General features: G+C 39.7%; 1 protein-coding gene across 1 annotated transcript in view; it reads left to right on the plus strand.

Moving 5' to 3' along the window:
• MED13 (mediator complex subunit 13) overlaps window positions 1-13,939 on the plus strand; it is a 3,555,174-nt gene extending 3,541,235 nt beyond the window's left edge. The window contains exon 30 of the mRNA XM_044054535.1: window positions 9,080-13,939. Coding sequence (XP_043910470.1) covers window positions 9,080-9,212 — 133 coding nt within the window. The 3' untranslated portion in view covers window positions 9,213-13,939. The remainder of the gene's footprint in view (window positions 1-9,079) is intronic.
• The last annotated feature ends 344 nt before the right edge of the window (window positions 13,940-14,283 follow it).

Here is a 14,283-nt window from a genome sequence, read left to right on the forward strand (position 1 = left end):
TCAACTTCCAAAAGTCAAGACTGCAGCCATCCCAGCAAATAATCTTCTTAGGAGCCAAACTAGACACAGCCTCTCAGATGGCTTACCTGACAGAAGACAAGCAAGAGAAGTTAACTCATTACTTCAAAGGTTTAGCAAAACTCACCCAGATGACTGCAAGGAGATTCCTACAGGCCCTGGGTTACATGGCATCCTGCATTCTCCTGGTTCCGTTAGCAAGACTACACATGAGAAAGCTTCAATGGTACCTAAAAAGCATTTGGTCTCAACACAGCAACAACTTGGAGACAATCATACCACTCATTCCATGCCTACAAAAGGAATTCCTATGGTGGGCCTCGGTGAGCCAGGCAAACACAGGTATGTCATTCAAAAAACCACAGATAACACAGACCATGACTAGAGATGCCTCAGACCTTGGATTTGGGGTGCACATGGAAGGCAGGTGTATACAAGGACAATGGTCTCCAAAGGAGACACATCTGCATATAAACCAAAAGGAAATGCTGGCAGTAATGCATGCCATCGAGGCTTTTCAACACCAACTCCAGCAAGGCCATTTAATGATACGGACAGACAACACCACTGTGATGTGGTACATAAACAAGCAGGGGGGCACCCACTCTTACCCCCTTTGCAGACTGACAATGCAGCTTTGGGAGAAATCACTGAACCTAAACATCCAGTTACAATCCCAGTTTGTTCCAGGAAAAGACAGTGTGTTGGCGGACAGCCTAAGCAGGAATTTCACAGATCCACACGAGTGGAGGTTACATCCGAAGGCCTTCAGACAACTCACTTCGACATGGGGCAAGCCAGAAGTGGACCTATTTGCCTCTCACCTCAACCATCTTCTACCAAAATTTTGCACAAGGACATACCATCCAAAAGCTTGGAAAATAGATGCCCTCTCATTCAACTGGAACTCCCTAGCAATCTATGCATTCCCACCTCTGCCACTGATGACCTCAGTATTACTAAAGATCAAAGCAGAGAAGCCCAAGGGAATCATACTAGCTCCGAACTGGCCAAGACAACACTGGTACCCACTACTACGGAGCATATGCCACACCAGGAGGTGGGCCCTCCCTCAGTGGCCTCTACTTTTGACTCAACACAATTTCGAAACACTGCATCCAAATCTTCTGACACTGCAGCTAACAGCCTGGGAGATCCCATAAATAACTTCAGCTTATCTCTCTCCAAGGAAGTTCAGCGGATACTAACAGAGGCTCGAAGACAATCCACCAGAAAGGTTTACTTAGCAAAGTGGAAAAGATTCAGCAATTGGAATACCAGCAAGGGACATGATGCATCATTGTTGAACATCCCACTCATCTTGGAATATTTGGCAGATATGTTAAAGAACGGCCTCTCATATTCTTCCATAAAGATACATGCATCTGCTATTTCAGCTAGATACAACACTGATCCTCCTGTTTTTTCTCACCCCTTACTAAGGCAATTCCTCAGGGAATCAAGAACATTAAGCCAAGAAAGGCCCCAGTGCCAGCCTGGGACCTCAATTTTGTCTTAGAAAAACTGACTCTACCTCCATTTGAGCCAGCAGCTTCAGTTGACTTGCAATTTCTCTCATGGAAGACAGCTTTCCTGTTGGCAATTACCTCAGCAAGAAGGGTTTGAGCTTCAGGCCCTAATGGCAATACCACCCTTTATCATTTTCATAGAGACAGGGTTTCATTAAGGACCAACCCTACTTTTATGCCAAAGGTGGTTTCTAGAGTTTCTTTAAATCAAGCCATCCATCTGCCTGCTTTCTTCCCCAATCCTGAGAATAAGGGGGAAAGACTGTTGCATACCTTGGACATTCACAGACAACTTCGATACTACCTGGACAGAACAAAGGCCAGTAGGAAGTCTGAACAACTTTTTGTAGCTTACGCCCCAGCAGTCCAAGGAAAAGCAATTTCAAAACAGACTATTTCTAAATGGATTGGACATTGCATCAGATTCTGTTATTCCTTTCATGGAAAGACTGTTCCAGCTGATGTCAGACCACATTCCACCAGAGCTACAGCCACATCTACAGCATTCTTAAGAGGGGTGCCCACCAAGGACATTCTAGAAGCTGCTACATGGAGCTCCGTGCATACATTCTCCAAACACTACAATCTCCCTCTATACTCCAGATCCAGAGCAGGCTTTGCTTCGGCAGTCCTGCAGGGTTTAATTGCCACACCATCTCTTTCCTAGAGCATACCTCCTCCCCCAGCTAAGCTATAGTATTCTACCCACATGTTATGACTGCAGTTGCATTCTTGAAGGACATAGTACAGTTTTGTACCTACCATAAATGTAGATGTCCGATAGACATGCAACTGCAGTCGATTTTCCTCCCTCCATACCCCTCTATGCCTAGGGTCCACTCCTATCCCTGTTACTCTTAGCTGGGGATATCTGTTATGGTGTATTTGTTTTATTGCTCTTTTATTTGTTGGAATCCTGTTTTTGTCTTCCAATTTGATTACAGCCTTCCTTGGAGGGCACCTGGCATCTGGGGCAAGAAACACTGAAGAAAATGGCGTCGGCTGATGCTTATGTACTCCAGCCGCTCTGACGTCGGAGAGAAATGCGACATCAGCCGACGTCAGACCCAGACTTTGGAATCCGGCCGACCGAGGGCTGCCTGAGGCAGGACAACCCACATGTTATGACTGCAGTTGCATGTCTATCGGACATCTACATTTATGGTAGGTACAAAACTGTACTTTTCATATGTTAAAGTATCAGCAGCATATTATGGGGCTAATTAAACAGAAAATTATGTTGATTCCTGACTGTGCAGAACACAAAGATTTACAAGAGTTAATGCATTCTGTTGACCAAGTTGGTAAACATACTTTACAGTGTGGTTTTGAAACTTTAGAAGCATCTTGTAGGGCTGCTGTCACTCGGTCCATTCTTAGAAGACATGCTTGCCTTAAGGAACAAAACTTGCCAAGTCATGTCAAAACAAAATTACTGGATGCACCCTTAAACCAAGAGCGCCTATTTGGCAATAAAGCAGAAGTAGTTCTCAAAAGGATGGAGAAAGCTAAATTTATGCAAACTGTTAAAAATTTCTTACAAGTACAGCCACCTAGATTCAGTAGGCATTGGATTTCAAAGAACTGGTCCTTTCCAGTCCCTTCCAGGCCTTCTCAGTCCAAACCCAGGGGCAGCAGACCCCAAGACTTCAGTCTCAGGTTTTGCACAGATCTAAACAGTGGGGTACTCCCACATCCAAAACAGGGAGTAGTAAGCCACCCCCTATGATAAACTTGCACAATGACTTAGCCTTAACTCCCCCAAACCTTGCTCAAGTACTTGCACCTTTAGGAGGAAAACTCGCCCTGCATGCAGAAAACTGGCAATACATTACTCAAGACAAATAGATTTTAAACATTGTTTCCCTAGGATACAGATTCCACTTAGATTCACTCCCAACCCTAAGTGGATGGCCAGACCTCCCCCCAAACCAGTAGGTGGAGGCACAAAAGCAAGTACTTTCTCTCCTCAGCATCAAGGCTATTCAACCTGTCCCAGAAAAGAAAACTCCTGGAGTCCTATCCTGGATTTATTTATTCTCAACACCTTTCTGGTGGTTCCAAAAATTCAAAATGCTAACTCTCCCAGTAGCTGCATCCTATCCTAGCCAAGGATGCCTGGCTGGCAACCCTAGACTTAAAATAAGCTTACCTGCACATCCTCATAAGGGAATCTTACAGGAAATGCCTTCGCTTCAGGGCAGGCTCTATGCAGTATCAGTTCTCTGCACTTCCCTTTGGCTTATCTACTGCGCCCAGGGTATTCACAAAGTGCCTAGCTCCAGACATTAGTTTTTGCAGGCAGAGAAGTATTCAGATTTACCCATACTTGGATGATTGCCTGATTCAGGCGGAAAGTCAGGAATTGCTACTACAGCACCTGGCATTTGTAAAGAGACCTCTAACTTCACTGGGGTACACCATCAACGCAAAGAAATCACACCTAGTACCCTGCCAACCAATTGTATTCCTGGGAGCAAGCTTGAACACAACTTCCCAGATGGCATTCCTTACTCCAGAGAAATAAATTTGACAACTTAGTTGGGTTTTGGTGGCCAGTAGGTTGAATTATCTGCAAGGAAAATACTGCAAGCTCTGGGGTTCATGGCCTCTTGCATTCTGTTAATTCCATATGCAAGACTGCATATGAGGAAACTTCAATGGTATCTAAAAAGTCTATGTTGTCAACATTCTCAGGACCTGGAAACAATAATTCCTATCATTTTGTGTCTTAAGGACAGAGTTCCTTTGGTGGGCAGAGGCCTACAGTCACAACAAGGGACTCTCTTTCACTCTACCCCCTGCTGTCCAAACCCTAACAGATGCATCAGGCTATGTATGGGGGGGGTCACATGGCTTGGCAGTGCATTCAGGGCAAATGGAACCCAAAGCAGATGCACCTGCATATCAATCAGAAAGAAATGTTAGCTGTACAGAATGCTCTGACAGCCTTCAAAGGCCCTTATTCTTCCAGGACAACTACTGGTAAAGACAGACAATACCACAGTTATGTGGTACATAAACAAGCAAGGGGGAACACATTCCTACCCACTCTGCAGACTAGCTATGGCTCTGTGGAACACAGCCTTGAGCAACCAAGTGCACCTACAAGCTCAATTCCTGCCAAGCAAACTAGGTTCACTGACAGATGACTTAAGCAGAAATCTCATGGACCACCACGAATGGAAACTGGAACCCAAAATATTCAAACTTTTGGGGAACAGATGGGGGACATCAGAGGTGGACCTGTTTGCTATCAATTGAACAAATGCTGCTCCAGATCTCCCCACAGCCAATCTTGGAAGGTGGATGCCCTGTCCTTTTCCTGGGAAAGCCTCTCAGTCTATGCCTTTCCCCCTCTGCCTCTCCTCTTGAAGGTTCTACTAAAGATCAAACAGGACAAGCCAAGGACAATCTTGATTACACCAGACTGGCCACGCCAGCACTGGTATCCTCTTTTGCACAGTCTGACAGTGCTACAACGATGGCACCTGTGTCAGACCCCTTCCCTGCTGTCCCAGCAGGAGGGCCAAATTCTGCACCCTCAACTTCAGACCCTGAACCTTTGCAGCCTGGCTAATCCCCTGAACTCACCTCTAGCAGCCCTCAGTAAACAGGTGTTGGATGTCATTCTAGAGGCAAGGAGGCCTAGTACTAGAAAATCCTATTCAGAAAAGTGGAAAAGTTACTGTTCCTGGAGCCATTCTCAAGGGATGGCCACAGTTGTGCCCAGCGTACCTCATATACTAGATTATTTAACAGAAATGTTTCACAAGGGCCTATCCTTCTCTTCAATTAAGATTTATGCCTCTGCCATCTCTGCTCATTATAATACTGATCCACCCCTCTTCTCTCATCCTCTGGTAAAACAGTTCCTTAGAGGGGCCAAAAATTTAAGACCCCCCAGGAGAGCTTCCACTCCAGCCTGGGACCCCTTAACATTGTATTGGAAAAACATACCCCCATTTGAACCAGCTGCTACAGCAGAGTTGAAATTCCTCTCATGGAAAACAACTTTACTTTTAGCCATCACTTCAGCAAGAAGAGTGTCTGAACTGCAGCCCCTTATGGCAGTGGAACCCTTCATTGTCTTCCATGCGGGCAGGGTTTCCCTCAGGACTAACCCATCTTTTATGCACAAGGTGGTGTCTAGTGTGGCTTTAAACCAGTCCATTCATTTGCCTACTTTTTTCCCTAATCCTCAAAATAAAGGGGAAAGGATACTACATCTTCTAGATGTGCACAGCTTAGATTCTATTTGGACAGGACTAAGCCTCTCAGAAAATCTGACCTGCTGCTAGTCAGCTTTGCTGCAGGGGCAGAGGGGAAGGCCATTTCAAAGCAAACCATATCTAAATGGATAGCACACTGCATCCATTTCTGCTACAAGCACCATAGAAAACCTACCCCACAGGGGATAAGAACACATTCCACTAGGGCTACTGCATTTCTCAGAGGAGTCCCTGCCAAGGGACATCCTGGAAGCTGCAACCTGGAGCTCGGTACACACTTTCGCCAAGCATTACCACTTGCCTATCTTTTCTAAATCCAGAGCTGGATTTGCCACAGCAGTCTTAGGGCCTGATTGCAAGGCCTAATGCTTCTTTATCTACCTCCACCCTTCCTTAGCTTTGGGAATCAACCCAAATGTGATGACTGCAACAGTGAAACACGAAGAACATAGTACAGTTGTGTACACTTACCATAAATGTAGATGTTCGAGTGTATTCACTGTTGCAGTCCTGGTTACCCTCCCTCCAGCCTCCTGATTGTCTTTGCTTGCAACTATCCTTTTTGGTTTGGCATATCTTATACTATTTGTATTTGCTTTTTGCTGGAGGTGTTCCACACCATATAATTGCATCATATTTTGGGGGCATTTGACATCTGGGGCAAGAAAAACTGATGTAATGGTGTTGGCTGCATGTTTTATACCCCCTGACGACAAGGAAGAAGCGACAGCATCCGACGCAGAAATCCCAAGACTCTGGTATTCAGGCCAGCTGAGGGCTACCTGCAGGTAGATAACCCAAATGTGATGACGGCAACAGTGAGTACACTCGAACATCTACATTTATGGAAAGTGTACACAACTGTACTTTGTGTACTGGTGGGGTTTTTTCGTGTACCAGTATGTGAGGATTGTCTGCATTTAGGAGGTCTTCAGTCTTTTGGTAAGCTCTTAGTGAGTACCTCTGCTTATGTGGTTATGTACATCTTGACCTTATCTATTGTAAGAGGAGAGGTGTGTGAGATCCTCACAGCCTTTTTGATGTGTTGTTTATTGTTGCATATGAGGACTACTGATTCAAGTTTCATGGTATAGTGACATCTCTGACATGTACTGTATTTGTTTGCTTAAGGAGCAGGTGGTTGTCAGTATGCATGAGGCAATTGCTCCATTGCCTCAGGATGCCCATGTTGATCGGGCTGGCTGGGGAAATGTCCAATCCCTAACCTTATTTGAGTAACCTTGACCAGTGGATGGGAAATTGGAAAAATCACCCTGGGTGGTCTGGCCCCCATGTCTGTGAATGAGGCAGACAGTAATGCCCAAATTAACTTACCTCACCATAATCTCTTGAAACCTCATAACTAACATACCTCCTCCTAATAAATGCCCATGGTACATAGGGACATAATTGAGTTGGAATGGGCAATTAGGCTTGTAAAGGCCCTGGTAACTATGGACCTGTGATACATGTTGGTGGCGTGTTGGGGAAGAAAGAGGTAACTGGGAACTTATGTTTTGGAAGTGTAATGAGTTAGCAGACGTTAAAAATTATCTACAGAGTACTGCCAGAAATATTGGTTGAGTAAATTAGTGCAACTTAAAATGATTTCTTTTTTGAGCTGGGTTACAGGATCTAAATTGTCTAGACATATAAGGCCTTGATAAGTTTAATTTTGGTGGCTGCCAAAAAAGCAGTTACTCAAAAATGAAAATCAAGGTCTAAACCAACTGTATTTGAAGTGGTGAATATTCTAACAGTAGTAAAATAACTGAAGTGATATCTTTAGAAAACAGTAGGATCAAATTACAGGGAAAACAATGGAAATTGTGGGTGCTACATATTCAGATTAATGTTTTGGAGTAGGTGTGAGGTTTAAGGGAAGGCAAGAATTGATCAATTTATGAATGCTGGATTGATAAGCATTTGAAAGAATATATGTGCTATATAATGTTTGTAACTGTGAACATGTTAACATAGTTTGTTTGCTTCTATATAAATGTTGCCTATGTCTCAAGTGATGATTAAGGTGTTTAAAAAAAAATGACTGGAAGCCGTTTTCTTTACCAAAATGGAAAGTTGAACTGCTGTTTTTGCACACCTACAAGATTCTTCCGAGCTGATTATATTTTTCTTCTTTTCTGGTTGATTTTCTCTCTCATACTCAGCATTTCTTATTTACTGGCATGTACAGGTAGTGTAATTACTAACCAGTAACTGAATTATACCCATACTGATAACTTTTGTGGATAAGTTTTCACACTGGGAGAGTGTTATTCAACCAGTTAATCAGGATGCAAGCATCTTCAAAGTTTAACAGGCAGGCTTGAGGCAAAAGGACAGTGTGCGATCAGACCAGACCAATCCTGTTGTAGCTTTTCACTGGGAATTCACAGAGCTGTACTTTTTCTAATATCAAGTATCAGTAACTAACTCCATTCTCATTTGTGTAATTGTTTGAGCTTTCATTGTTTGTCTGCCACAATAACTTGAGCAGCTATAGTGAGTAAAAAAATAAGAATCGTGTAAAATAAATATGTGCAACATGTTGATACATTTCCCGCAGGATAAAATTGTCATTTTTCAGGGTAAGTGAAAAAAAAATGTACATTTAGTTGTCAAGTAAGGCAGTGGGTACACCATCTACTGTTGCCTTTTGACAACCTTTTGCCTTGTCCAAAAGTGGCAGCAAGCACAAAAGGTATTCTTAAATAATTTGCAGTAGTCTGAATAGGAGTTTTTATCTCCAGAATGTTGCTGTTTTTTCAGTGCAACATTTTTAAGGAAAGGAGGAGTTAATGATAAGACTGCTTAAGCTTGCCTGATGCAAATGCTTCTGTTTTGTGTTTGTCTGCATCTTGATTATTTAAATTCCTCAGTACTGGAATGTATACAAAAAGAGTTGAGTAGTCTAAAGCCTGCTGTTTTCTAGGGGTAAATTACAGCATTCTGTCAGATGCCACAGGTATAGCTGATAGGAGTTTATATGTAACATATGGTGGAAGTGCTTTGCAAATTTTTTTTTCCTTTTTTTATTCTTTTTTTTTTTTTTTCAGGAGAGGCAGTTAAGTACATTCCTAAGGGCTGTGTGTGGGGTGGAGGGTAGAGGAAGCATTATGTGATAAGTTTATCTGCTGCACATGCGTGTGCATGCACGCACTCTGATCAGTAGTTGAAATGTAGCAGTTGGCTTGTAGCCTAGATCTCAGTATTGACAGTATGTAAGAATTTGTTAAATGTCATTTAATTGGTGTGTAGTTCTGTTTCCGTTTGTGATTTTATTTTATTTTATTTTTTTAGGTTTGTTCTGGAACAGTACAATGCCCTGTCTTGGCTAACCTGTGATCCTGCTACCCAGGACAGGAGGTCATGTCTCCCAGTTCATTTTGTGGTGCTTACTCAGTTGTATAACTTCATCTTGAATATGCTGTGATCATCTGTGGAGCAAATCTGCAAAAGAACAAGCAAAAGGGAATTTTTGTCTAATGAACTTCAGAGAAAGACTCTTAATTACTGACTTGGTGCAAGCCACTTGTGGCAAGGTTCAAAACCTTGTTACTCCTCCCCACAAAAATGTTCTTCTGTTTATAAAGGGGAATATTTAAGTTTCACTACCCCAAAAGTCACTACAGAGAGTGTGAATGTTACTTGGAAAGAAGAGAATTTCTGAGCACCTGTAATACCTTCTAAGCCCCTAGACTACTGCAATAGTATTTGTGGGAAAGTAACAAGCCAGTGTACCTGGTTCACAGTATGTAAACATTAGAAGTATTGGAAAGGAAGGGACTTGAATCATTGGATAATGAGGAATTTGTCTTTTGTGATACTCAAGATGTTATATTATTGGATTATAGTACATAGAACCAATATTCAAAATGCCTGCATCTCTTATTTATTGTAAGTTTTTAAATGTAAAAATTGTCTTATATTTCTTAACGTTTTATAAAAAAAATGTTTTCCTAGAAGGTTTATACCACCTTCTTGCTTTAAAGCAATTGGTCTAAGAAATATGTAATCGTCTTAATTAAAAGTTGCAAGTAGATTGCTTTTAGAGGATTTTTTGTAAAGGGGGGGTGGGACAGTAATTTGTATTGTCTTGATGTACAGTTTGAAGGGGGTGGGTGGGGGTTAAAGTCCATACCGTGTGTGTGGGAAATTTACAGCTAAGCTGTAGTTGCAGAGTACATGTACAGTAATGAACTTCACTGTGTTTATAAATTGAAAAGGTACCAGGTCTTAACAGCTTTTTGTATCACAAGTTTGCAAACTTAAAAAAAAAAACAAAAAAAAAACCAAATGGCAATATAATAGTAATATACTACTAAATGATTGCATCTCTAGTGAGAATCAAGTGACCGAACATATGTGAAATTGTGTTGTGGTTTAGGCTGCAGCTAACATTTGGACCTTCATGGTTTCCATCATATTACTTATGTTAGTACTCTGTGTACAGAGTAAAAATACATGAAAATCGTAAAAGCAATTGTGCCGATTTGGGAGAGCAGTGTTGTAATTTATATTAAGTTACACTATGAGCCATTAGCAGTTTTTTGAGAGGAAGAACTGGATCATCTTGGGCTAAATGTCCTGGGTTGGGGGTAGGTAATATTGTGAGGGATATATTTGTATAAAAATGATGGAAACTCTGAAGTTTAGCCCAGCCAAAGCCATTTTGCAATGTTTTTTAAAGCTGTATTATTTTAGTATTTTCATATACGAACTGTGGTATTCAGGCCATATCTGTTTGCATAGGAGGACGCTTTTCTTTTTACCAGTACCTTGAATGTCAAGCATTTTCAGATTTCACTATATGCTTATTTTTATGTTTGTTTCTTTAAATGCAAAGGAAAGCACTTGTACCTACAAAACTCAGTTCACGGGATTTCTCACTGGAATTTAGGTTGGTAGTATAGTTATTTACAGTCAACAGAATTGGCATCTTTAAATTATGTACATAGCTATATATATATAGATATATATATATATTATATATATATATATAAATAAAATGTCTGCAACATTTGTTTCTATTGTATAAAGAAAAAATGTACAAACTAAATTTTATGGCAGTTAATCATTTCTTCAGAACTAATTCAGTGCAATCGGTATAGGTCAGCATATTGTAGTATTTACATTTCCAGATTGACTGCAGCTTTGTGTGTTTTGGAATTCCTTTACAGTACTGGACCAGAGCATGTGTTCATCTTCAGTCTTTTAGTACCTAGGTAAATGTTAGCTTCCCAGCAGTGGTCTCTCAAAAGTACTCGGCATAAGCAACATGTTGCTTTCTTTATACATGCACATTACTGCGTCTGCCATAGTTCTTTTCATCAGTCTAATTTTTCCCTTGACTGAAACATTTGAAGTATGTAAGATCTTGTCCATTTCATTGGTTTTATGTCTGTATTATGCTTGGTGTACATTCATAAACACACATTGAGGCTTTTAGTGATTTGACCTACAGCAGTTCGAGTGGTGATGGGCAAGTAGTTTGCCTTTTTTTTTTTTTTTTTTTTTAAACTATGTATTCAGTTTCAGTGATATTTGGTATCCTGCTTAATCTTGCAGGCTTTTCTTTCAAATTAGTTTGCCTGCAAGTTAGTAATAATGTAGATCCTGTGTATCATTTATTTTACACATAATGAGAAGATATGATCACTTCTGTATTTTATTTTATTAGTACACAAGTACTAATAAAATGTTCTGTATTTGAGTTGGAGAGCGAATCTCAAATTTTCTTGTGTTGATTGCCTTCCATAATTACCATTGAACTCCAGAAGTTCACCCTAGTGAGTTGAATTACCTTAACATGGTTCTTGATAGAAGTAATTTGTTATCTAGTCAAATTTTGGTGATTTTAAACATTTCCATCGTTTTGCTTTCGAGTTCAACTTAAATTGGCATCACTGTTCAGACTGTAGGTGCTTCTGAAGAATAGCAATGCTGCATGTTCCAATTTAGCAACATTTTAGAACATTTTGCAGCTAAGTTAGAAATCTATACCCAAGACTGGGAATTAATGACCACTTTACTAAGATGTAGCTTCTCTCTTATTTTTTTTAACCGTTGGCCTTCAGAAATATTTCATGTGTTAGATGTTTAGTATGAAGCAGTATACATCTGTGAAAATAGCATCTTGGTATATTTGTATCTGCGTGAGAAATCTTTAGTTACTTGGAGACTTTTTTGATCAAAATGTACAAAATTGTATTATAACAGATGATTTGATATTTATATTTCAAGAAATGCTTGAAATGTTGAAATGTGGGCTTGTATACACTTCACTCTTTATACCCATGAAGCATTCACATGTCTAATAATGTTTGAATGTTAGAAAAATCTGCATTTTTGCCTTAGACTTAGAACTGAAATCTTAGACAGTTTTGATTAAGAAGACACATGTCTTCATTTGTATTTACGTATTTTGCCATTCTTTTTCAGAATACTAATGTGATGCCAACTTTCAGTTTAACTCAATACTAATCACTCTGTGGTGTTGCCCACATCTGTTGAGTGAGCTGTATTGTCCTGTTAAAGCCAATAGCATTTCAAAGGCCGACCACAAAGAGATTTGCTGTAACATAAACTAATATAGGGTATTCAGTGTCGTTATTAAGCACATTAAATGTGAGAAAATTACTTCAGCTAAACAAGTAATGCTGAAAGCTCCTTTCTTGTTCATATGAAAGGATTTTCTCAAATTGTCACATTTTATTTTCTTTCTGACTCTCCCCACTCTAGGCACCCGACATCCAGCTTGCCTCCGCTTGGGAATGTCACAATTAGCTTACTGCCATTAGAGGCAGCAGAATTTAAGGGAAAATTGCATTAAGTATAGAAATATTTTCCAGTAGATCCTGCATTCTAAGGATGCCAGTTAACTTTCCAGTTTAGTAGTTTTACATGGCAGTTAACACTTTATGTGAAATTAAGACTGTGACATGTCACAGCATTGCTGTATTGCACATGAATGGCTGGCTGGGGGTCAAGAGCTAAAATTAGGTGATTTTTGTATTTATAGGATTCACTTGTGTGATGGTGCTCTCTAGGCTAAAATGCTTATAAAATGAAAAAGTACAGTTGGCAACCAGTGTTTAGTAATCGGTTTGTCTTGGGAAATTGACATGCATGTTTGCGATATAGGGCCTTATCTAGTAGTTTTATGTTTTGAGTCCTGTTGAAAAAAATTTTATCACATTTCTTGCATCTGGTTCACCGCTGTTATTGTTATTCACACAGCCAGCCCTTGAATGTTCATTCTGATGCTGTTTACTGATGGCATAATTCTCTTGCTCACCTTCATATACTGTTTAAGCTTTTTACAAAATCCTTAGTAGATGTATAATTGTTGATATTTGCTATCAATTGACATTCATAGCTATATTTTTTCTTGCAAGCTACCTGAACATTTTAAAGCTACCAGATTTTCTTTCACTACATTTTAATAGCTGTTGATCTGGGAAGATGACATTTTTCCAACCAGTATTTTAATAGCTATTTTTCTATAACAGTTAGAGATATTTAACACTTGATGTAATTTTTATATAAACTCTACAACATTTTGTGTATTTTGTTGTATGATACCAAGCAAGAGGTAATTGAAACGGAAATATTATGTTTGGGTCACAATTGACAGAATGTGAACACTGCTGTTCTGTGAATAGATTTTAGTTCTGTAATGTAATAAATATATATTTTTGCAACAAAGAAACAAGCTAATTTCTCTCTGCTGAAATGTCTAATTTTGTTTTTATTTGAGATAGCCCCACTTCTTTCTTGGGACCAATATATTTCAAAATGATTTTTTTTTTGGAAACTAAGTTCACTAGTGTCTGCATTTAAAACAGGCTAGACTATTGGACTTGAAATCCAGGTTTCAAAAAGCACATATAGGAACTAATGCCATTTCACTGTATTAATACTGAGACTGTTCAGATCATTGGGTCAGATTTAGAAATAAGTTCTATGCTCAGTTTTTTATTAGTAATTTTAAATTCTTGTCTGGATTTTTCACAACAGTCAAATCTGGAAATTCTGGAGGAACAAACACTAATGCTACCAATTGCCGTAGGCACTGAGTTGTACAAATTGTGGTTGAGAAAATGAAAAAAGTTTATACTTTTTAAACTGTTTCAAATGGAATAAATTATTCATAAAGTATTTGTGTGGTGTATGTTTTATGTTATACCAAAAGATGAAGTCTCTACAGCATGGGGGACAGTTCAAAAAATTTAATTAATGGGTAGCAAAATCCTGAATTCTTCCATCATCTTTGCATTTGAGTAGCTACGATAGTTTGAACAGCTTAAGTTTTCAAGATGGTGTTGCTGCAAGTGATTATGATCTCTCCTGGTAAAGTAAGCCTTGTAAATGACATGCTTTCATTTCCACAATAACTGTGCTTAATGTTAAATGCAGTGGTAGCTGGTGACTTCAAATTAAAGAGTCCAATCAAGACAAAATGAAGTGTAGAAGAAAAAAATATTTCAATGCATTGGCTACAC

This window comes from Protopterus annectens, chromosome 13.part0 (assembly GCF_019279795.1).
Source record: "Protopterus annectens isolate FY-2018-M chromosome 13.part0, PAN1.0, whole genome shotgun sequence".
Lineage (NCBI taxonomy): Eukaryota > Metazoa > Chordata > Ceratodontiformes > Protopteridae > Protopterus > Protopterus annectens.